At 35.0% G+C, this 25869-nt stretch overlaps 1 protein-coding gene across 2 annotated transcripts in view; it reads left to right on the top strand.

The window, feature by feature from the left end:
* LOC150110166 (copine-3-like) overlaps positions 1–25869 on the top strand; it is a 72425-nt gene continuing 46556 nt past the window's right edge. For both annotated transcript variants that reach the window (XM_090391784.1, XM_090391775.1), the window contains exons 1-4: positions 1–120; positions 14424–14609; positions 19677–19847; positions 25673–25744. In XM_090391784.1, the coding sequence (XP_090247910.1) occupies positions 14424–14609; positions 19677–19847; positions 25673–25744 (429 nt within the window). In that variant the 5' untranslated portion in view covers positions 1–120. The remainder of the gene's footprint in view (positions 121–14423; positions 14610–19676; positions 19848–25672; positions 25745–25869) is intronic.

The raw sequence follows: 25869 nt of genomic DNA, 5'->3' as shown, positions 1-25869 counted from the left end.
CAACATTCGAAATTACCATAAACATTCTCAGTACAGCTTTAAAATGTACAGAATTGCACTTAATAATAAAAGTTTGTATTGGAAGATTGTAACAAACGCTTGTGCACAAGCAAAGTAAAGGTACGTAATTCAGGGAGATATAAAAATTATAACATTATTATTAATCAGATATATTTCTCTTCCGGATTTTTATTTTCGCACTTATTACGTATTCCAAGAGACCCTCGGAAATGTTAATAATTATATGAAGATCATTCAAATTTGAGAAGAATTTAACAGGATAAGAACAATAATGTTCTTATGAAATAAGAATAATGCGAGTTAATTAATTACTTTCAAGTTTTTGAATCTCATTTTATTTTATAGTGATATTTAGTTATTTTCTGTTAATTTTTCTTCATTATTTTCATTCTTTTAAAGTAAGGAATTCGCACCAACAAGGAGCAGAGTAATAGACATTAAATTGATATTTTTCGAAATGACAACATCGGTTATGATTAAATTATAATTTTATTTACTGATGTAAAATTCATTCCTTTAGTACGTTATTATAAATATCTGATTCAGCCAATAAAGTATCCTTGTAAACTAAAAACATATAATTAATTTTGCTCACTTTTAATTTTATATTAAATGTTGAAAATTGTTAACTATGTTGAAAATAGTGACAAAGTTATATAGTCACATAAAATTGAACTTAATGAACTTATTAATCACTTACATTTGACTAAGGCGGTTATATTAAAAATAACTAAAATTCTATAACTCCTTTGACTCCCCGTACGAAGTATGCGGAGTTGTTTGAGTTACTTTGAACTTTGAACTTAATTGGTTGATGGACTGAGTCCTTGACTCTCTATCCCTTCATCTGGATTTTAGTTTGTGGGTAATTTACCGCTCATTGTGAGCATTGAGGCTGTATCAGTTTTCTCTTGCGATGGAGGATTTCGGTTTTTTATGTTTGAAACGATTTGAGGGTTTGTAGTCCGCTGCTTGTCGAATTAGCTGATTTGAGTGATTATCCGTGATTGTGAAGAATTTCTCTGCAATGCCTGTCATGTAGGTCTTAATATCTGGAAGATCGGCTTCTTGATGTAACTGGATGTTTCTGATGAACCATGAGGCATTAAATGCCATTCTTAGGCATTTATTCTGTATTATCTGAAGTCTGTTGATGTTGCTTTTAGTTGTGTGACCCCAGGTTGGAGAGGCATAAGTTAGTTGCGGTATGATTACCGATTTGTAAAGGAGAATTTTGTTGCTTATGCTTAGGAAGCTGTTCCAATTCAAAAGTGGATATAGCTGTGCTATGGTCTGACTTGCCTTAGTGGCGACACTATCCATATGTGACTTGAAGTTTAGACGTCTATCAAGATGAACTCCCAGATATTTGGTAGAATTGTGCCAAGGGATGATTTCACCAAACATTTGTATGCTTGTATTCGGTTCTGCTTTACGTCTGGTGAAAAGTACTGCAGAGCTTTTGTTTGGATTGATTGCGATACGCCATTTGGTTTACCAATCCTCCATTTCATTGACTGCTCTCTGCAACGCGATTGTCGCCAGGTGTGGACGGAGGGATCTGGCTATAATGATTGTGTCATCGGCATATAGAGCGGTGATAGATGGGGACAATTTGGGGAGATCTGCCATGTATATGGAGAAGAGTATGGGAGATAGCAGAGAGCCTTGAGGGACTCCAGCCATGATTCTCCTTTTTGTGGATCTGTGAGTTTTAATTAAAAATTTTCTGTTATTTAGATATGATTTGATTAGTAGAATTAGTAGAACTACACGAAGTTGGTAATGGAATACCAACTTCGTGTAATTTAAAAATTAATCCATGATGCCACACTCTATCAAATGCCTGAGTGATGTCCAGGAAAACTGCGCCAGAGTGTTGGTGCCATTCATACCCTTGGGTTATATGTTCGACAACTCTGTAAATTTGTAGCGTTATGGAGTGATGTTTCCTAAAGCCGAATTGTTCATCTTGAATGACATGGTTGATATATGTTGCCTCTTGAACCCTTGTGAGAATAGCACGTTCGGCTATCTTACCTATGCATGAAAGAAGGCTGATTGGTCTGTAATTTTCAGGAAACTGAGTATTTTTTCCAGGTTTGGGAATTAGGAAAATGTCGGCAATTTTCCATCGCTCTGGGAAATAATTTAGCAGGAGGATGGCATTAATGATGGCTACCAGATGCATAATCCCTTCGCGGAGAAGTAATTTGAGCATCTTGTTTGTTATTCCATCTGGACTCGGAGCCTTTCTGTTATTTAGTTTTCTTAAAATCTCATATATTTCTGTTGGTGACACGGATTTGTTGTTGGATTGGAGTGAGGCGTTTTGAGTTATTTTACGCACTTGGGTGTGAATTTTACTTATGAAATTTATATCTGTATTGATATAATTGAGGCTGCATTGTTTTTCTAAGCTGTCAGCAAATGCTTCAGCTTTTTCCTCGTCGTTGTAGACAACATTAGCTTCACCTTGGATTGGAGGAAATGTAAAACGCTTTGAACGGAGTAATTTCATCATTTTCCATTTTGATTGATCCTCTGTGTTTAATTGGTGAATTTTGTTATTCCAGAGTTGGTTACGGTGGTCCTTTAGGGCATATCGAACCTGGTTTGTTGCTCAATTGACTGCTTGTTTTTCCCCTGGTTCTATTGTTCTCTGATATTGTCTTTTTAATCTGTTTTTCTCTTGGATAAGATGTTTTATATCCTCTAGGAGTTTATTTGATGGTGCACATTTGGTTATATTTGTTACCTGTGTTATAGGTGTCTGTAGTTGTTTTCAAGTTTTCATTGCTTTTTCTATATCTTCTGCAGATGTTATATGCGGTATTGGACGAAGGTTTTCCTGGAAGGCTGAGGGAAGTTGTTTCCAATTTATAAATGTGGTGGTGTTTTCCGTTAAATCTTGTATGGTGCCTAGTTGTAATATGATGGGGTTATGATCAGAACTTAAGTCGTTGATTGCTTATATCTGATAGCTGTGCGCTGTTTTTTAATATAGCTATATCTAGTACATATGGACGTCCGGTTGCTCCATAATGTGTGGGTTCAGTGGGTCCTATTACTGTTATATTTCTTGAAGTGGTGTAAGAGTTGAATTTTCTTCCGTTAATATTTGAGTTTCTGCTGTTCCAGACTGAATGTTTGGCATTAAAATCTGCGGCTATAATCACTGTTCTGCCTGTATTTAGTATCACACATAAGTCAGGTTCAATGAGTTTTTTATTGGGGGGGGGGGGGCTGCAGGCTGCATATATCGCAATGCTGTTTGTGTTTTCCATATGTATTTCTATTCCTGTAGTTTCCATGCGTTCTGTTTGGGGTTCGGCTATTGAATTATGTTTTATGTTTCTTTTCACAAAGATGACAGTGCCTCCACGTCTAGCAAAGCATCTGTCTGTACGGTAAGTGCTATAACCGTTGATTCTGATTTTGTCACTTGGACGAAGATGTGATTCATTTATGAGGATGATGTCTGCTTGGGTTTCTGCTGCAAACTCCTGCAGCTCCTGTAATTTGATATATAAACCATTTGCGTTCAATGAAACAATTTGTAACGATTTCGGTTTTCTTTTAGGCTTATCCATTAAGAATTTCCGTAAGGAGTGATTGTGTGTGTGTGCCTTAAGATGATATCCTTGGCTTCTTGAGTTGGGTTGGTTTGTCGGAGTTCAGCAAGCATTTCACCTATTTGGCTTGTTATGTTCAGTAGGATAGGTTTGTTGGTTTGCTGTGACTGATTTGGTTTTGGGTCTTTTTGGAAGGTTGATCTTGTAACTTCAGCATACGATCTTCCATCCGTTGTGAAGACTATGTTTTGATGGGAGGTCGTGTTCTTGAAGAGGTTTACTGGTTTTGAGTTGTATCTTTTGGTTTTGGGGAAATGCTATATTGCTATAGTTTGCAGGGTGTGGTCCTCCGCAGTTTGCACACTTTGCTGGAAGTGTGCGTTTTTTTTTTTTTTTTTTTTGCCATTGGTTTGATACGTGTTTGCCACCACATTTCACGCAACGAAATTCAGCCTTGCAGCATCGTTGTGCATTCCCGATCTTATGGCATCTATGACACTGGGTTGTAGTTGATTTATGTTTCAATGACTCAACTTTTATGACTAGATCACAGATGGTTTGAAGATTGTATATATGTTTTTGGTCTTTACTTATTTCCACCAGAATTAGGGGATATGGTGTTTTGTGTTTTATCAGATCTCCGCATTCGGCTGACTTTAATTGGGCTAAATCCCTCAAAGTTGAGGTCTGCAATGTCAACATTTGTAATTTGTAAACATTACAAATTACTTCTATTTGTAATGTTTCAGTTACTCCCCTTAATACCACTTTTAGATTTTTCTCACTGTTGTGTGCAAAAGTGTGGTATGGCAGGTTGTTGTTGTCTAGAAGTTTGGTTATTTTTCTATAGTCTGACGACGTTTTAGGTTGTATGCATATCACTTCTTCTGTGTTTGTGACTTTCATGAAGGTGATATCTGAAGATTTCAGTGCGGATGCAACGGACGTCCAGTGCTCCTTGGCCCTTAGGACGACTGGGGGATACCCTTTCTTTAAGTTCATTATCTGGTTCTATCTCCACTGTTTTGGGTGTATCTGCAGTAGAGGAGTTTTCCTTTTCTTTTTGACCGTTTGGAATTCTGTGTTGGTTTCCAAAAACTGCTGAGTATTATCTAGGGATGCAGCATCCTCTATATTCGTGGAGTATCCTAATTCTGGTTCAGTCAACATACTTCCATCATTTAAATAATCCATCCTATCCTCTGTGACTGCTGTAGTGGGGGGGGGGATGTATCTAACAGCTTTACTTTCCCTGGCCAGTTGTCGCTCAATAGTTTTCCTAATCTTAGAAATTCTCTGTAAACTTCTTCAAATATGCTTTCATTGAGAGATTTTGACATGTCTGATAGGAGGTAATAACTCTGTTAGAATAAAGTTTGAGAAATGGGTCCTAGAGCCCAATTTAAATATCCCGTAGATCAAATCGATCTACCAGCATAGGTAGCAAAATTTTGCACTTAAAAGTTTTCTGAACAAAACTACTTACCAAAAAACTTCATTTATACATACTTCTGCTACTTGATTCCGAATCTAAACCAAAACTCAACAGACATTATTCATCAAACTAAACGATATTACATTCACTAGGCTTTATACGACTCAGCTAATCATAATCTTAACTCCTAATCCGTGATAGCTACCTGGAATCAAAACTGAAACCGTCTTATCGTAATCACCAAAAACTCTGATTTGTTTGAGTTAACCCCGAATTCTTCGTATATATACATACCGTTACTTTTTAAAGATAGGTAGCAGCTAATCTCCATCTGTCTCATTCTTCAATGATAATGAGTTCAAACTGTAAATGAATTAAGGCTTTTCAGGAGAGAGAGAGAGAGAGAGAGATCTATTATCGAGATTTTGAGATGCAGAGTTAAGTTAAAAATCCAAATTTCAGGCAGAAAAATTCTACTTACCTGTGCGCCGGATATCAACAAACTCAAAAACTAGCCGAAGAAATACTCGGAAATAGTTCCTCTGGTAAGCGACCACAGTCGAACCTATCAAGCAGTCTTGGACTATTTCACCAGACTACACAGGACATCTGTCAGTGCTGTTATTCTTCTTATTATTCATAGTGGTAGTAATAATATTAAACAGGCATATCCATACAGCTCAAAGACATCCTGGGAGTACCACACCAATTACTATTTCTATAATGCTGTCATACATCTCATTAAACCGATCCACTGAGTCGTCATCCTTAAGAAATCCAGGTGCAAATTTGAGTACAGTTGTCCAAATTTGGATGGATCTTGTTGACGTGTTTATCTAGATCAGCGATTTTACCGGTGTGCCGCGAGAGGTCTTCAGGTGTGCCGCGAGATTTGTGAAAACAAATTAATTGAAAGAAATAATGTCGTAATTTGCGCATTTATTTATTAGTGTCTGGTCTTCTATCCACACCTGACGCTCCCTCATTTATATTTTACGAAACTTACGGTTGGTGAATCGGTTTAAAATTGTGTGTTAATTAGCTTTAATCTTTTGATAAGTGTGTTCACAAATAACTTCATTTAATTCTCTTAGTTTTAAGGTAACTGGTAAGAGTTTTTTTATTGCTTTTTTTTTCTCTTTTCATTCAGTTAATTTTATTCAATAGAATTCCTTTAACATGGATATTATATATTCATTTGAAAAAATCAATTTTGAGTATTGTTTTTCTTACTCAAAATGTCCAAAATACAGTTTAAATTTTTTTGGAGCAAAAAGGATAAGTAATTACTATTATTAATATCTTGTGTGTGTAAATCAATGAAAATTATGCCTATTTTTGCCAGATCGTAAAAAAAAAATTAAAAGAATATATTTTTAGTTTCAGCAGAATTTTAATAATTAGTCTAGGTGCCATATTATGAAAAAGATTGAAAATCACTGCTATAAGGCATTTGTGACTGAGGTTGTAGTAATTAATTGGACCTGGGATAGAAGGCAACCTAGATGGTCTCATCACAACAGAACTACTATCTTGATGTGAAGGGCTCGCAGCAAGCATGTAATACAAGACAAGACAGTCTTCAAATGAAATCAAACAAATGATTTGATATCCTGTGTCATGTCCTGAGTAATGTAACTGGATAATCGGATCGTATAGAACAAGGAAATTATGCCTGACTATCTCCACAGACCCATGATGCTGAGAGATGAAGATGATGTCATCAAATCACTAATAGGAACAGGTAGCTGATTGGACTGGTGACTAGAGTTAACATAGATCATAGAGTGGACAATTAGAAAAGCTAGCAAATTATCTGTTACCATAAAAAAATTAAAAAAAACGCGTTTTTTTATTTTTATTTTTCCTCCAAAAGTTATCAGTATCAGTTGGAGGTGACATCACTAAAAGATATCTGCAAATGATGAGCTCGCTCATCTCGCTAGGCTGAGCAGACATCTTCTGGAGGAGAGGGAAGGAAGAGGGGGGTGAGGGGAAGCATTGCAGGGAATACCCCTGTCACCATCTTGACTACCCTTTCACTTCCACCACCTAGTGCTATTTTTTTCCCCTCCAAAGTTATCAGTATCAGTTGGAGGTGACATCACTAGAAGATATCTGCAAATGATGAGCTCGCTCATCTCCACTAGGCTGAGCAGACATCTTCTGGAGGAGTGGAGGAGAATAGGGAGATGATGGGGTTAGGAGTGGGGGAGCATTGCAGGGAAGACCTCTGTCACCCTCTTGATGACCTTTTCACTTCCACCACCTAATGCTATTTTTTTCCCCATCCCAACAATTTCGGACATATGAGTGAGAGAAATAGTCACATGGTCTAACATCAAAAACACTTTTTGAGGATAAAATACTTAACATAATAATGACAAATAATATAGAATACCCTTCGAGTCACAGAGATAAGATTTGCCCTATGATGTCTCAAAGTAAGATAATCTGATCAACATCATATCCAACAGCATGTAGAAACATGTTCGTGAATCATTTGCGCGAAAATTTCATTTTGGAATGAACAGTCAGGGTTTAGGGTCAGGTAAACAGTACTATAAGGAAAAACAAATGAGTCAAATGTCTTTGCAGTTATGGCAATTCGTTCATCCAGTGCAGCTATCATATTGTGTTGTGGTGTTTTGTATCCAGGAAAGTAAAGTAAAATAATGGTTGAGCCACAAAAGTCATTGAAATTGTCTTTCTTCAGGAAAATAGCACGAGACAAAACTCTTCACATAGCTCTAAAAGGATGGAAACCGATTACTATTTTAGAAGACACACACATTGTGATGTATTTATCCAGGACCACTTGGGAAAGGTTATGAAGGAAGTGGTCTGATATCCTCGGCTACTTACAAAGAAGAGTTGACTACGACATGGACCTCAGTGATTGTTATATTCTGAAATGCCAAGATGGGGAACTAATACTTGATGATACAGGAGCTGATGGAAGTAAAGTTTATTCTATTAGTTGTGAAGAAGCTGAGAGATTTTCACCAAAAATGTGTGACATTGATAATCATTTACTATTTTTGGAAACTGAATTACCAGCTATTCGTATAATGGGGAAAATTATCGCTAATCATTTAAATTCATCAATGATAAAATTAGACTTTCAAGATTTTATCCAATTCGATAAAGATTCTTTATTTTGGGACATTTACGAACATTTTACAAAAACTGTTTGTGTATATTTGATGACAAAAGAATACACAGAATGTTTAGGGAGGCATGGTGTCATTTCCAGACTGACATGATATCAAATGTATGGAAGTGTGGTTACCATGGTATCTGATTTAAAAACTCTTTTGCGTGACCAGCTATTTTGATGTAATGTAACCAAGAAACAGTGAGTAACAAAAATTTTATTCATTGAACTCTTTGGAAAATGTTAAGAGTCTAAACTAAGTATTGTGAAATATTTTTAGATAATTACATGTTTCAAATATTTCTCAGTGAATATACTTGTAAATAGTAATTCAGTAAAATAAAATATGCATTTGTAAACTTAAATGAACAAAGATGTGTGCTTTGTTGTTGTTTTTCCACAGTGAATTTTTTATTCAGTTATTCTGATTAGAACTTGATATTTAAATCCATAACTTTATATCTTAATGCAATTCTTGATTTTAAATTTTAATTATTTAAAAAATTAAAAAATATTTAATTTTTTAAATAATTAAAATTAAATATTTTAATTATTAAAAAAATCACAACTGTGAAATTAATGCCAGGAATGGGGGGAAAGTGTTGAAAACTGATATCCATGTATTGATTATTTTAGAAATTGTCTAATGCTACCTATTGACATTGTTTGAGTTATCTGAAAACAATTCGTTCACATAATCGACTGTTAGAATTTGGTTGTTTTACAGAGATATATACCAGATAATTAACCCAAAAAACGTGACTTAAACTCTTAAAGTTTGGTATAGAAAAAATATTTGTACTCTCTAGATAGCACATATATAAATTTTCCCTTTGTCCACACAAAGTAAGATAAAAACACACCAATAGTATATCCAACAGTATGCAAAAACATATTGTTGAGTCATCTGCGCAAAAGGTTCGTTTTTGAAGGAACGGTCAGGATAGGGCATATAGTAAGGGTAAACAGTACTATAAGAAAAAACCATAGAGTCAAATGACTTTGGACTTAAGGTAATCGTTCATCCACTGCAGCTGCTGTTTTGTGTTGTGGTGTTTTGCGTTTGGTAATGTAAACATAATGGGTGAGCCACAAAATTCTTTGAAAGTTTCTTTGTGGAAAGTTGCAATTGTTTAGAATTTTGTAACAGAAAGTTAACATAAAATATAAGATTAGAGCTAATAATCAGTGAAATAATAATAATAATAATAATAATAATAATAATAATAATAATAATAATAATAATAATAATAATAATAACTATTTATTTGTGGTGCCATATGAAGTAATCTAAGAAGAAGAAGAATGCAGGAAAACGATTATGAAAAATCGACAGGGTGAAAAATAACAGTGGGTGAAAAATACGAATTTTCAGTTATCATTGGGATAATTGATTGCCAATTTCTTTTGAATAAGACTTCAAATTTATTTCCTAAAGAAATTTGTATTTCTGATGGACTTATTGTAAGATATGCATTGACAAAATCACCTTGTAGTTGGAAAAAATTACCTGAAAGAGTTAAAAAACAGAATTCTTGGTTAATAAAATATAACCATCAGCTGAAGTGAGAAATTGGTTCATTATCACTGAACAAACTAAGAAATTGGATGATAGAATCAACATGCAAATATCAAATATTACTCACCAAAGGAAGAGAAAAATCAAAAACATTAACGAGGTTAAAGGGAGGCCTGTTCTTGATTTAAATGAAATTGGATGCCCAAAACGTGAAAACATAACATGTACTTTTAAATGCTTTTGGAAACATAATGAAAGATTCTGTGCTTTTAATAATTCTCAGAAGTATATGTATTGGTTTCAAAAAAATAGATATGCAACCCTTAATTTTACAACAGTAATAAATTCCCAACGATCACCAAATGAAAATTAACAGATGAGAGTCACATTGTCAAAAACCACATGATGGAAATTCCAAAAACATGGGAAGAATCTTTGTACAACAGTGCAAATTTAACAATAAGAAGATTAAGGAACAAAAAAAATAGATTGCATTTTTCACTTTATTTATTTTCTGTATGTTAAATTCAGTAAATACAATTTGTAAATAATATTTCATTCAAATGAAATGTGTAAATTTAAATGAACAAATTGGGTGTCGTTGATGACACCCAATTTGTTCATTGATGACAACCGTTGAACAAATTTCCAAATGTTATGGTCTTACTTAAATTTGTTATACAAATTTAAGTAAGACCATAACATTTTTTTTTCCTTTCTTTCTTTATTTCTGAGCTAATTTTCATTGAAATAAGAATAAATAATTATTTATTTGTATTGGAAAGAATATCTAATATAATAATTGTGTTAAAAATATATATAAATATTCCTCCTGTAAAATAAATGTCTGACTGAGAGGACAACAGTCAATTGGGACTAACGGAAATGAGTTTTGCATAGTTGAACTATGTAAAAACCATAGTTCAACTTGTTTTGAAATGTCACATGGAGAAAAAACACATGAATTACACGTAAGCACCAGTGGCAAATCATACACTATGAACATCAGCACAAATGTTAAATCAGAAGAATAAGAAAGAAAAAAAATACTGTCTTTTTCACTTTATTTAATTTCTGTATGTTAAATCCAGTAAATAAAATTTGTTAATAATATTAGTCAGATAACATAGATATAAAAGATAACATAGAAATTAACAAAGTATATATATTACAAAGCTAATATTCGTTTGAAATAAATTCCAGTTTCCTAGCTACACAAAATGTAAACAAACAAACAAATAAACAAACAAGCCATCTACTTGAAAACAATAAGTATATAAAATCCTTAATCAGAAATGAATAATTTTAGGATATGTGTCATAAGAATTTTACACTAGAAAAACAGTCATACTTCTCCAAACTGATAAAATCGCGCAAAACATCAAAGGGAGAATATGAGTCATGAAAAAGGTGAATTTGAAGTTACCGCTTACTGCCGGATATTACTCATGAAAACACATGACTTAGGATATGTGTGTCACAATGAACGAATCATGTGAATGCTAAAAACATATAGTCACATCAGAAACGTATGACCCAGTGCTAAGGAATTAACAGTGTACTAAATGGACAGAAAATCTAAGGAACAAAAGTTAAATAGCTTTTCAGGTTATTACAGAAATTTCGTTCTTTCAAGATTGTGTTTTTGTGTGTTTTGGTGTGGATAAAAATTCAACTATTTTGGAATATCTATTTGCATTAAGAAGAATCACTCTGGAAAAGTGTAAGTAAATTTAAATTATCATTAGAATTTCTAGACAACAAACAAAAAAGTTACATTAAGTGAACCAAACACACCACGTGATGTCCCTGACAGATGAGGGCCACAGCAAAATTCCAAACATTCCAAACTCTATAACAACAAACATTCACATCACGATTCCTTATCTTATCTTGATCTTGATCTTGTCAGAAGTGTCCCACCAATCACGACACGATTCCTTATCCACTAATATATCATCCTTTCCATTCAAAACAATAATGTCACTTATTTACAGCTAACAAATTACATCACTTATCTACATCTCATAACAGCACACATGCACATCACGATTCTTTATCTTATCTTGATCTTGATCTTGTCAGAAGTGCACCACCAATCACAACATGAATCCTTATCTTTAATCATCACCCATAATTCCATACGCGAACAAAACAAATATTGTGACGTCACACACACATATGCCCCCAGTGAAATTGCAAACATTACAAACTCATGACCACACACAATGACGTCATCATTTGAACAACCAATCACGTCACGATTCCTTATCTTATCTTGATCTTGATCTTGTTCAAAATGCCTCCCATACTACTCACATCAATTCCTATCGCGAGTTGTCATTATTGTAAGACACTTCAACACAGAAGCGATCATTTATCCCCAGGTAACGAGAATCGATAAATCTCCTTAATTTGAGATTACCAAAAGCCTATTTAATCTATTTCTTGTAATTTTTGTTCAGTAGCTACCCACACAACCTTATTCATTCTACTGAAGCATGCACAAAGCATCCACAGCCTACGATAATAAGTAAACTATGAAACTGTACAATTTCCATGTTGTTATAAAAGTACGTTAGTTAGCGAATTTATATTATTTTATACTAAAAAAATCTGAATAATATCTACTACTTTCACTTTTAAATTTTGTAGCTATTTTTTCTTTCTTTATTCCCTTTTTTCTCCCCTGTGGTTTACCATGCTTAAGTTCCACAATGGTGGAATTCTCCAAATTTTTTAGCTGTTTCTAAGTTGGCAAATGGAATGAAAAATGAGGACCAAAGTTGATTCAGTGTGTTTGAATCCGAACAGCGAGTCGCTGCCTGGCAGGTTTTTTGCAGGCGCTTCAAAATAAATAAATAAAATAAAATAAAAAGGAATGATTGTAGCAACTTTATCCGAACAACCTCCATTACAATACCCAGAGGGCGAGGCATAAGACAGAAACAGAACATCAGTAAGGGAAAGTGCCTAGAATGAGTCTGTGAGTAAAAGAGAGGAATCGTCTATTAACCAAATTATTCCCTTCTGAGAATTCTGCATTTTCAAAGAGTTTTGCGCACTGTCTAACATGCAAGAACAGTGTACCAAGGTTGCCGGATTTGAGATGAACTTAATGTTCGTAGGACATAGATAAGGAGTAGTTTCTTAAACTGAAAAGGCATTAAGTGTTTTGGTGGCTGATGAGGCTTTCGATGTTATGTGTTTCTGTGGAAATAAAAGATAAGAAATAGGTATAAGTCAGTCCACGAGAAATCTAATCTTGCCTGGATATCTCTAGGTATTATCAACAGTAAGGAAGGATGACGTACGATCTCTTGAGAAAGAAAGAAGACAGTCTTGTAGTAGCATTGAAATCGCAAGGTTATCCTTACCCAATGAACCCATCTCATCGCAGTCGCAAGGACAGTTCAGCATTGTCCTTGAGGAAAATCCCGAGTTCAGTTCTTGTCTAGAATGTGAGGAATTCTTATAAGGATTTCCAGCTGAAGGTGAATTATCCCCTTACACACGAAGTTGACAGGGCCTTTTGTCCCAAAAATTATACAGATCAGTTGGAGAATACACAATTAACCGACATAATATGCTCTAGACTTCTTGCTTTAGATGCTAGTTAATTCTAATCAAACGAAACCAAATCTCCGGAGAGTGACAGGGAGAAAAGTGTTTAAGGCATTGTTATGGAAGACCGTAAAGCTTAATGGAATGTTTCACATTGCAAAATTTATCATCTGAACAGAAAGAGAAGTAGGATGCACTGTCATTCAGCAAACTATGGGCAGGAGGACAGTGAGAGACAGTCATTTATATACGGGGAGAAATGCACGAGCTCTTGGCTATTTCAGCATTGGTGAATGGGAAATGGCAATCCAGTGGTAGAAAGGCAAACAACGAAGTGGTAGTTCGTAGTTCTAGACCAATCCAATGCGCTGAAAGTATCAGGTAGACTACACAAATTTCTCCAAATCCCTAAGTAGCTTGTGTCCAAATAAATTAATAGACCGGGTTGGTCAGAATTACTGTGGAGACAACTGAAATCATCTGGTTAACATATAATGCGAAATAAAAACTTAAATTTATTGGCAGAAAGACTCTACCATCTCCTTACAGGACTGACTGAATCGCTTCCATTTGAAAGTCCGTTTACAAATTCTGTGCATCGTAAGGGATGTGAATCATTCTTTGTAACTGAAGATCAAATCTTGCGCCACCCTTTCGACTTCGCTATCGATGAGTAAGTGTTAGAAGGCGAATTTTTTTTTTGCATTGTAAAACATCGGGATTCTTGAAGTTTTGTCAATCAGGTAGTCCGAGACGACCAAGTAAAATATGGAAACAGACCTGAATGGGCCACTAAGTCTAAATCCCAGAAAGAATGATGATGATGATGAGAAGGAGAAGGAGGAGGAGGAGGTTGTCATTTAAATTAAAGTGAACCGATCAGATGTAAAACACCATTTTTTTTCTAGTGGCGTTCACTTCAGTCTTCCAAAGTGATCAAAAAAAGACAAGAAAAGAAAATAAAAGAAAAAAGAAAGAACATATTTTTTTTTCTTCGAAAGAACATATTTTTTAAACTGGCATTTAAATTTAATCCATATTATAGACTTGTCATATGAAAACTAACGAAAGAAGACCAGTGAAAATGGCACCAACTGTATACAGTATATGTATAACGTTAAAATATAACAACATATGTTTATCTTGTTCCAGATGGCTGATCTTCAGGGTGCTACTTCGTTTAATTTCGCTTCTGGAAACAACCCACTTCCTCCACTTCTTTGTTTCGCTCGAGTTCAATTAAGAATCTGGTGTCGCGATCTTCTTAACATGGATATGATGACAAAATCCGATCCTATGGTGGTGTTATTCCAGAAAGAAAATGAGATGTGGAAAGAGGTAAGCATTTCATTAATTTATTGTTTAATATATTATTGTAGTTCTAAGTTCTAATGTTCTACGTTCTAGTTCTAATGTTCTACGTTCTAGTTCTAATGTTCTACGTTCTAGTTCTAATGTGTTTCGGATTTTTATTTCGAATATTTAAGCGGATGTTTTTAAATTTTATGCAATTTTCTAAACTGTCGTTTTAGCTATAAGCTAAACGATGGTTTAGAAATTGAACAAGATTTTTTATTTTATTATTATTATTTTTTTCTTTAGTAAGAGTTGAAATAAGATATGCATAAGCGAGATATGTGCGTGCCGAATTAAGTCTGTAAATATCAGTAGACTGTTTTGTTCATTAGCTACTGTAGAGTGAAATTACATCCATTCGATCTCTTAGAACTCTCTTTAGTTGTAATTATTCAGTAATTTTCATTAGAACATTTTTGTTTTAATTTTTATAACCTTCTGCTCTAAGCAAAATGAAGACCTCCGGTAAGGTCTAGATATATTCTCACATTTCGAAAATAAAAATGGAGAAATTAATATTTTTCTTTCTAACCAAAGGGCATTCCTTGACCCACTGAGAAACGGCTGCTGCTGTATTATACAAAATATAAAAGTATAGGTCACTGTGATGTGACCTATACTTTAACGACCTATACTAAACCTGTAACGATAATTCCTAAAATGGACTATACATCAGTATATTCGATGGTAGTTGAAGAAGAATTGACTTCGAAAGATGCATTAGTATAGGATGACAGATGAGTAACTTATCCGCTGGTTATATTGGTATGAGAATGTCCCACCTGAAATTAACTGTAGGCAACGTTATTAGCCAGTGGGTGCTACCTTAGCGATGAAAGGCACAATAAGTTCCACTGAGAGATGAAACGGGTGCTAGGAAGGATGTTAAGGTCTCAGCAGTCCGATATAGCAACAGTCAACCAGTACAATAAGTCTACAAGTAATAATTACAACTGAAGAAAGTTCTAAGAGATCGAATGGAAGTAGGCCATGTTCGTGTAAAGCACATTGTGACTGATACGTGGTGTTTTGGAAGTTCATGATGATACTGACCTGCGATTCACGTTATATAGTGTGTGTGTATGTGTGTGTGTGTGTGTGTGTGTGTGTGTGTGTGTGTGTGTGTGTGTGCATTTTCCTCCCAATAGTAACCTTACCAGGAGGTAATTTATTCCTACATACTCCATTGCATACAATGCATATATTACATGTAGCTTCCAAGTAATGATTTAACTTTTACATTTCTAATTTTGTATCAATATTCATATTTACATTTCCAATTTTGTATTAATATTCATATTTACATTTATATTTTTACAACGACTGGTAGTTAATGTTATTGGCAAATTTAACTAGTTCTGAGTAATATTTTTCGATTAGTCTCTGTTTTGACACTGGCCATTTGTCTCCAGAAGTAACGACGTGCTGCATTAGGGGCATCCGTATGGAGTCCAGTAACTGACAGTCGTAAAGTATGTGGTCAACAGTCTGTTGGAGTTGTGAATTACAAATACATAATGGTGATTCCAGGATATGGAATCTGTGTAAGTAGTGTCTTACTTTTCCATGTCCCGTTAGTAGTGTTGTTAAACTTGAAGAAATGGCGTGTTTTTTCAGCCGGAGTCTGCTTCTGACGCTAGAAAAGAATTATTTTATTGATGATCCGTTTTTTGATGTTTTCCATTCTTCTTCCCACAAGTCTAGGATTTCTTTCTTCTGGAAGTGTTTTTATAGCAGATTTCGAGTACTTTTGGCAACTTGTTTCTAGCCGTTTCTTTAGCCAACTAATCCGTCTCTCGTTTCCTGCAACCACCAGTATGTGTGTTCACCCAGCAGAACTTGATTTCCCATCCCGATAGAGTGAGATTCCAAACCAGCTTTCTTGTTTGTTCTATTAATGCTATATGATTGTTCTAGTTTTTTATGTCGTCTATAGTGCTTCTACTGTCACTGTAAATTGTTGCTGTCTTTTGATGAGAAGTGTTGACTTCTAATTCCTGGAGATATATAAGTGAATGAACTATAGCAAGTTGTTCTTCTTGATTGTTGGAACAGAGAGAGAGGATGCAGTCTACAGCAGCGTTCTTGTATAATGAACTGCCTGTTATATGCAACGAAAGAACAGCCGACATTCCTCCAGTTTTGCTTCCGTCAGTGTATATATGGAATTCGTCACTTTCAGAGCTTTCCTTCTCATTAATATTTGTTTTCTTTGCTGGGTGAGGCCACTTACTGTAGTGAAGCGGACGTTCGTAGCAATTTGAATCAATGTTAGAATTTTCGTTATATCTTCCGGAAGTGACTTCGTGTATTAGAGATAATTCTCGTATTTTCAGACAGATCGGTGTAAAAGCTGCAATAACGCAAGCTGCCCTCGAAAGATATTGTCCTGTATCCTTTAATTGTACGTATGGCTATAAGGCGTTGAACTCTATTTAGCTTTTGTCTCTTTTTCTTTGATTTTAGTGAATGTTTCCAGGCAAGTGCAGCATAAGATATTAATGGTAGTATAGTTCCGGTATATATTGTTTTCAGCGCTCGTTGGACTAATCCTTGGCGACTTTGCTAGAAGGTTTAAAATTTGTAAGCTTTTTTCAGCAACATATGAGATGTGCTTGTTGAAAGTAAATCTTTCATCTATTATTACCCCTAGGTATTTTAGCTCACTGGCTACCTCGAGACCTTCTCCGTTTAGGAAGACTTTTACAGGTTTTTTGATTTTTTACATGAGATATGAAGCACTTTAGATTTGCTGCTATTGAATATCACTTTCTTCTCGCGTGCCCACTCTGCAATTTTAAAGAGTTCTTCGTTGGCCGTTACTTCTAGTTATAAGCCGTCGCGTCTCCGAATCATTATCATCGCATCATCGGAGAAAGCTATGACTTTTGTTTCAGTAGTGAAAGGAAGTCTTAATAGCGAATCGTACTGGATGTTCCAGAAGCCTGGTCCACAGCAGGATTGAGGCAGCCTCGTTTGACTTCTTTCGTTACAGCTCTGGTTTTTAATAGTATGGTCACTCTTCTGTCTGTAAAATAATTTTTTGTAAGATCGAGTAAGTTTTTTTTGGACATTTAAAATCTCTTAATTGATTGATTATGGCTGCCCATCACGCAGCATCGAAAGCTCCTTGGAAGTCGAGTGAGACCAGTAGTACTAGTACGTTTTTTTTTTTTTTTTGCTGTAAACTGCCTTCTGTGAACTCTTTTACCTTCATAATTGCGTCTACTGTGCTGGATTGAGGTCTAAATGCGTATTGATTGCTGCTTAATAGGTTTCTTGAGTAGACACGGTGCATTATTCGGTTTATCAGAAGTTGTTCTAGCACCTTACCAGCAACGTTTATGAAACTGATTGGCCTGTATTTGCTAATTTCGTTGGATGTTTCTTTTCCTGGTTTTATTATGGGTATAATTTTAGAACGTTTCCATTTTAAAGGAAATCGCCCTCTTTTTAGGGCGATTCGTTGGAAAATGTTGTTATGAATTCGGGGGAATTCGACAAACGTTCTTAGTAGTATATCGCTGGTTATTCCGTCCTCTCCAGGAGTTTTACTTGGATCCATTGATCTTAATATTGACTCGATTTCTTTAGTTGTAAATAAGTCGTCGTTAGGTGTATCTATGTCTGTTTTCATTCTTTGTCTGTAGATTTTGTGGATTTCTTCGTCTATTGATTCATCGTCATCGGGAATAAATTTGTTGATCGTAATAGCTGCAGTTTCTGCTAAGTTTTTAGTGTAGGTACCGTCTGTTTTCTTAATGGTCGATAATATAGGTGCTGACTTATTCTTCCTTGCTGCGAATATATCTTCTACAAAAATTTTCCAACGTTGTGATTTGGCATTGCACTCATCGTTAACACTTAGCATTAGACGATTCGATAAAAACATTAAAGAAATAAATCATTTTGAAATACTTATTAATAAATTTTATATGCTTTTTATCATCAATCGCCAAAAAATCAACGAGAATTAAATACGATTGCAAAAGACCTTGGTATCGAAATTTTAAAGATTGGCCGTGTGTTTGGACCACGATGGGCAGCTTGCAGTTTACGAACGGCTCTGCTTTGTGGAGAAATTACCCAGCTTTATGCAAGCATTTTGCATCGAACGATAAATATAAGGGTTTTTAAAACCGACTTCTCAATTTGGAATTTTTAAAAGATCTAGCATTAATGATTGATTTCCTACAGGAATTATCATATCTGTCAGGAGCTCTACAAAGTCGTAATATAACGGGTAAGTTAGGCTTTTTTTTTTTTTTTTTCTCAACGATGCGAGCCCTTTGTTAAATTTTTCATAGCTCACCACTGGTTAGAGCCAAAAGATTATTTCATACTATCAAGGTGGGTGCAATTTAGGTTTCTCTCATATATTGCATTACGCTAATTACTTATTTCAACTAATGGGTTTTTGACATGAAAGCGCTTCTGTTATAGCTTTGGGAGCGCAATCACATCATAAATTCCGGCGCCTAATTTGACAGAAGAATTTAAAGGACTTTAACAGAAGGTGAGTTAGTCGGGTCTCACGTGGAAGGTAGGGGGGGGGATTTTGTTGTAAAACCAACAGCCATTGCTAGAGTACAGCAACTGAAAATATATCAGGCTAGTCTCAGTGGAGACGTCTTGCAAACCGACGTCAAATGATTGGAAATAGCTCTGAATTCAAGAATATATTTTTTTGAGAATACGTTTAGATATTCAAACACGTCTGTAATGATATTAAGTATGTCCTTCGACGATATTTTATTAAATTTAATAATCAAACTATATCAACAGGTGCTGAGAAAAATGACACATTTCTGCTATAATATCAAATCAAAAACATACCAGTCATATATTATGGATTGAAAATGTACTGTTTGACCAATGTAATGTTTAATATGTCTTACAAAAGTCATATTAAAGATTTATTCTTGTATTTTTACCAAGAAATATAAACGAAACCTATATGATTCGAATATATGCTATTGACAATTTTTATGCTCTTCCTCAGTTAAACTATTTATAAATATGTGATATTAATTGATTTTTTTTTCTCAGAAAGGAAGAACAGAAAAAGTGAAAAATACCTTAAATCCAGACTTTTCCACTATTGTTGAAATCGAATACCACTTTGAAGAAGTACAGAAATTAAAATTTCTGGTATATGATATCGACAACAATTTCGAAGAAGGGGACTTCCTTGGCGTTACGGAATGCACACTTGGTCAGGTACTTGTATTTCTTTAATTCGTCATAAATTCTCGAGTTGCCTTAATTTTCGGAAGCTGTGTGAGTTCATCCATCATGTTTCATTTTAAAGGACTTTAAAGTAATCAGTGGGTATACATATATATATATATATATATATATATATATATATATATATATATATATATATATATATATATATATATATATATATATATATATATATATATATATATATATATATATCGAGGGCTAGGGGGTGATTCTTTCCTATTTTTCATCTCATGCACCTGCCCACCCCCCAGTTAAAAATGGTGAAGGCAAATCAGAACTCTATACCGCATCGGTCCTTGGTAACCGCGCGGGTTACCAAGGGCCGCACTGGATGTCAGGCTTCCTGGACAGCCAATGACAAGTGGGCTACAGGAACACGATCCACAGAACTCGAAAGTAATTACTAGGAAAAAGTGGAGCATGGCTGAAAAGCGACAAGTCATGCAGTGCTTCTACAGCACTGCATGACTTCAAACCCCTCTGTTAGGGGATTTCAGAAACGAATGCTCCAACTTTGGCACACCCAAATTCGGAAATTTCATTCGAAAGGCTGATGCAGCAACGCAGCTTCATTATCAAACGCAAGATATTTAGTGAACTTGAGCTTGAAACACTGCAGCCTCAAGCTGTAAAAGGAGACTGTACTGTCCCTGAAGTGACCAAGAATATAAATGGGGCAGAACTAGATTCCAATATGCAGCAAAATCTTAAATATATACAAATAGTTGAAAGAAAGCTATCAGAGAAGGAACAAGAACTGGCAAGAAAAATTATCGAGCAAATGAACAGCAACCAGGAACGAGTTAGGCTTCCAGTATTGAGACAAGTACCTCAACAAAAACTGAAGGAACTCCTACAAGAGGCCAATAAAGCTGCAAGAGCTATTCCCACTGGAACTATTGGACAAACGAATCAACTTATGTACTCAATAACCTACATCGTAATATATGAAGTAGGATATAAGATTAGTGAACCCAAAAGCAGTAAGGCTCAGGAACCAAAATGGAAGCATCGACTGGAGAATAAAATTCTTAAGCTCAGAGCAGACGTGAGCAATCTGAAAAACCTTAAGGAAAAGAAGCTGAAAAAAACACACGACCTATTGATGAAGTATTAGAGGAACTGAAACAAAAAATAGTTGCGGTTGCGGCTAAAATAAGAGGATACAGTGAACGCATTGAACAGTACAAGCAAATTCGATGTTATTGGTGCTGATTTCGCACAAATCAGCGCCAATTTTATAAGAAAATTGATTGCTGCAGGAATGATAATCCTAAAGAAAATATAAATATAAATACCAGAGACAAAGAAAATACACTTGCATACAGGCATACTTGAATTTTGGAAAAACTTATGAGACAACCCTAAGAGGCACAATAACAAGGCAAAGTGGATTGAACAAATTGCGAATGAATCTCAAGAACGAAAAATGGACCAATGGAAAATAACAACTGAAATGGTTTAAAAGAGCAAAAAAAAAAAGATAAAAAATTGGTCAACACCCGGGAAGCATGAATTTCATGGCTACTGGTTGAAACATCTAACAGGAAAGACTTGCTAACCAATTTTTATGATGTTTTAGAAGGACAAAGCAAAGAAGAGTGGCTCACAGCAGGGAAAACATTTTTAATCATAAAGGATAAAGAAAAAGGTCCAAACCCAGAAAACTTCCGACCAATAACCTGCTGCCAACAACCTTTAAGCTACTCACAGGCATACTAGCTGATAAAATATACAGCTATCTTAAAGCAAATTCTCTTTTCCCAATTGAACAAAAAGGTAACAGCAAAAATTCAAGAGGCACAAAAGACCAATTGCTGATTGATAAAATGATTCTGAAAAATTGCAAACGTAGAAAAACCAACATTCATATGACTTGGATAGATTATAAAAAAGCATGTGATTCGGTGCCTCATAGTTGGATTTTAAAATGCACAGAACTATTCGGTATTAGCGAAAACTTACAAAAATGTTTGAAATTCAGCATGAAAAACAGGAAAGTCACGTTGGTTCTGAATAGAGAAGAAATTGGAGAGGTAAACATAAAAAGGGGTATCTTTCAAGGAGACTCATTATCTCCTCTATTTTTTGTATCCTGTCATTGATCCCCTTAACTAGAATTTAAAAAAAAACTACTCATGGTTATCAAACTGCGCAAAAAACGTCCAAAGGTATCTCACGTTTTATACATGGACGATCTGAAGTTGTGTGCAAAATCAGAGAATGAACTCGGATCATTGCTTAATACTGTGCACATATTCATTCAAGATATATCAATGGATTTTGGCTTAGACAAATGTGCAATTGCTGGAATAACAAGAGGAAAGTTTGAAGATCTGAACAAAATCGATCTGCTCAATGGTGAAATAATCAAGGCAATAAAATTCGAAGATAGCTATAAATATTTGGGAATTTTAGAAGCATCAGAAATTTTGCACAACAAGATCAAAGAAAGAAATTCCTTAAGTCAATGCTTAATGCTGGAAATTTGATAAAAGCAATTAATACCTAGGCCATACCTATTCTGAGATATTCAGCAAGTATTGTTGAATGGACCCAGCTAGAGATGGGAGATTTAGACCGAAAAACTCGAAAATTAATGACAATGCACCATGCCCTCAATCCTCGCAGTGACATTGATAGGCTCTATCTATCACGCAAAAAAGGAGGTAGAGGATTATTACAAGTGAAGCAAGTTATTGAAGAAGAAAAACGAAATTTGAATGATTATCTGAAGCAAATAACGGAAAATTTTCCAATTGAGGTAAGGAAAGAGGGTTTATTTAAACCCATGGAGACAAATTGGAATACAAAACCAACCAAGTAAAAGTGAGAACTGAAAGATGGAAAAGTAAGGCATTGCATGGAAAATACCTTCACAGCATAGAGGACTGCGCTGACAGCAACTTGACCTGGCAATGGTTGAGAAATGAAGCACTAAAGAAAGAAACAGAATCGGTAATTTTTGCTGCGCAAGAACAGGCCATTAAAACCAACGTTATGAAGGCAAAAATTCAAGAAGACAGTAAATACAGATTGTGCAAAGAAAAGGAAGAAACGGTAGACCACATTATAAGTGGGTGCAGCAAAATCGCGCAAATTGAGTACCGTAAAAGGCATGATAACGTAGCTAAGATAATCCACTGGCAGTTATGTAAAACTTATGGGTTTAATGTATCTAAAGACTATTGGGAGCATAAAGTTCACCAGAAAGTGGTTGAGAATGAAAAAGTTAAAATACTCTGGGATTTTGAAATCCAGACTGACAAAAGCTTGGAATGTAATACTCCCGATATAACAGTAGTTGAAAAAAAGTGAAAACAAGGGTCTTAAGTTTATCGAAATATCAGTAACAGGAGATAGCCGGATTGATGACAAAGAAAATGAAAAAATTACGAAAAAGTATCGCGATTTGCAAGTCGAAGTTGAACGAATCTGGCAAAAGAAAACGAAAGTTGTTCCCATAATAATAAGTGCTTTAGGCGCCATCCCTAAAGCATTGAAAAAACATCTATAAGCACTCAAGTTTGATGGATTAAAAATTTGGCAGCTGCAAAAAGACGCTTTGTTCGGCACAGCATTCATTTTCAGAAAGTATTTCCACAACTTATAGGCCCTTGGGTGGGATTCGAATTAGTGGAATATAACCAGCCTTTTACTTAGGACTGAGGAAGCAAATCTTTGATGAATATATGTCGACCAACTGTATACGTGTCGCTATATATAATGTTGATGATTAACCTGTATAATCCCCTCTTCTGGGGAAACCCTCTTCCATTGCAGAAAGAAGGGTTGGGTCTACTTCTCTCCCATGGCAACAAGCCTATATTGCGAGAGTGTATTTCTTTTCTTTCTTTTTTCCTTTTCCTTTTTTGTTTTTTTAACGTGACTTCGAAAGATTGTAAACCGACAGTACACTGGTATCGTGGATAAACTAAGAACTTTTTTTTATTATTTTTAATTTTACATAATTAGAAATCCTGCTGTAGAGATCAAACATGGAACTTTCTTCAAGTCACTGAAGGCTTCCAATAAGTCGAGGAGATGATGTCACAACGGGTGATGAAGTTAATCTTCTACCTAAAGACAATGACGAACAACCATTCCCACTGCGGGATTCGAACCACCCCTGCCTCTTGGATGAAGAGCGAGGATACACTAAGATATAGTATTAGACTTCCAGAAGAAAGATAGTTATGGAATCGAATCTAGTGCGCCAGATTGAAGAATATTTTTAAGGCCTTTCTTCGATAGTGTTTTTTGCGCCTTGTAAGTAGGTTTTTCTCCATAAAAACTCATGTTTTGAACCACATATGTAAAAAAAATAAATAAATAACCGTAGAACTCACACAGGTAGCACAGTAATACAAATGCTAGGACTTAGGCCGACGAAATAACGGCAGTTGTCTGCCGTACTCTTTCTCTCCTAAAAATCCTTGTTTCATTGATACCGGAGCTCACTGTCTGTGAAGGCTTGAAGAATGGAAACTAGTTAACGACTCTCTTCATATGTTAATTAGGACTTAATGAACAGGGCTTACGCCTTTTGGAAAATAAAGTGCACTAGAGGATTTATGTCACTTAAAAATAGCGATGCCTTTGTATTTAATATTAGTGTGTAGTTGCTAGGAGTCTTAGTAACTGCATAAGGAGAACCGTGGGAAAAGATCCGGATTAGCTTTATACTTTCCTAGAATAACCTGACTTTTCCCCCCATTTTATCTATTTTATTAATCTTCACACAGTCTCGTTCTCTAGCTTTAATGGAGCTTACTAGCAATGAATTTTCAGTTATAAGAGCGACATGTTCCGCATCACTCGTCAGTAAGCCTTTTTGCTTCATAACTCGATTGTCCATGTGTATCAATGGACATACATTGACAATCGATGAGTTAACAACAGTATGTGGACTTTCTAAAACAAGGTGTTAGGTGTTACGAGCCTTTTACAGAGCGTGAAACTTATTGTTGTACCTCCGCAAAGACTTTCGTCAACCAACCTAAGGCCTCTTTAAATTTTCATCCCCCAATCTGCAGTGTTTGAAAATATACAGACACCTCTATTGATTTTGGCCTGCGCATAATGTGAACTGAGAAAACGAGTGAGGTTTGTATATGAGATCAGTGCCATTAGTGGGATTAGAGAAGTATTATCGATATTGCTGTTTCCGTAATCCAAATATAACTGCCCTACATTAGAGTTATATTTGCATCTTATAATTGAAAGGAATTTCAAGGATAAAGGATCGTATGGATAATGATCGTGAGCTCGTATAATTATACAAACCATTTTAAATTTTCTTATAGAAGTAGATTAGAGCTCTTCATATTCTTCCTCCACATCTCCAGAAAGCTTTGTACAAGATGGACTAGTCTTTGTTCGATTGCAGAAGCAATAATTCAAATTAATCTTGAAATAGACTGAAGGTGTACAATCTGAGGAATGATTTGTGTCTTATGTCTGATAAATTTACCTATTGACAGTGGTCATCAGCGTAAGGCTGCTGAGCACAGATCCGCTATCTTTGACTGTTATAATAGATGACTCTACCTTGGGGATTATTATAATTATTATTTATTTATTTATTTATTTGCTGATTTGGAAAGTATAAATTTCTGTTGAAATCTGCTTCTGAAAGTTCCATATATTGATATTAATATTAACAATTAACTTCCTGATACTATTATTTTGGAAATAATACATAGTTCATGGAGTAGATTATTGTCCAGATCTATTTGTTTATAACACTGGGGGAAAAATTATTAACATATTACGTCTTTCTAATATTGCAGATAGTGTCTGGCTCACCGTTTACGTCCCATCTTTTTTCGAAAATGAACGTTCAATTAGAAAGCACTATTTCGGTAAGTGTCATTATTATTATTTTTATTTCTACTTCCTGCTTTTCAGGCAATGCTCTGTAACATATCTGTATTGCCGTACACGAAGAATTTCATTGTCTTCTACCTCATTCTAAATACGAATTCTT

This window comes from Typopeltis vanoorti, chromosome 1 (genome assembly GCF_054136105.1).
Source record: "Typopeltis vanoorti isolate ZY-2024b chromosome 1, IOZ_Tvanoo_1.0, whole genome shotgun sequence".
NCBI classification, from domain to species: domain Eukaryota; kingdom Metazoa; phylum Arthropoda; class Arachnida; order Uropygi; family Thelyphonidae; genus Typopeltis; species Typopeltis vanoorti.
This window is presented reverse-complemented; position numbering and strand designations above follow the sequence as displayed.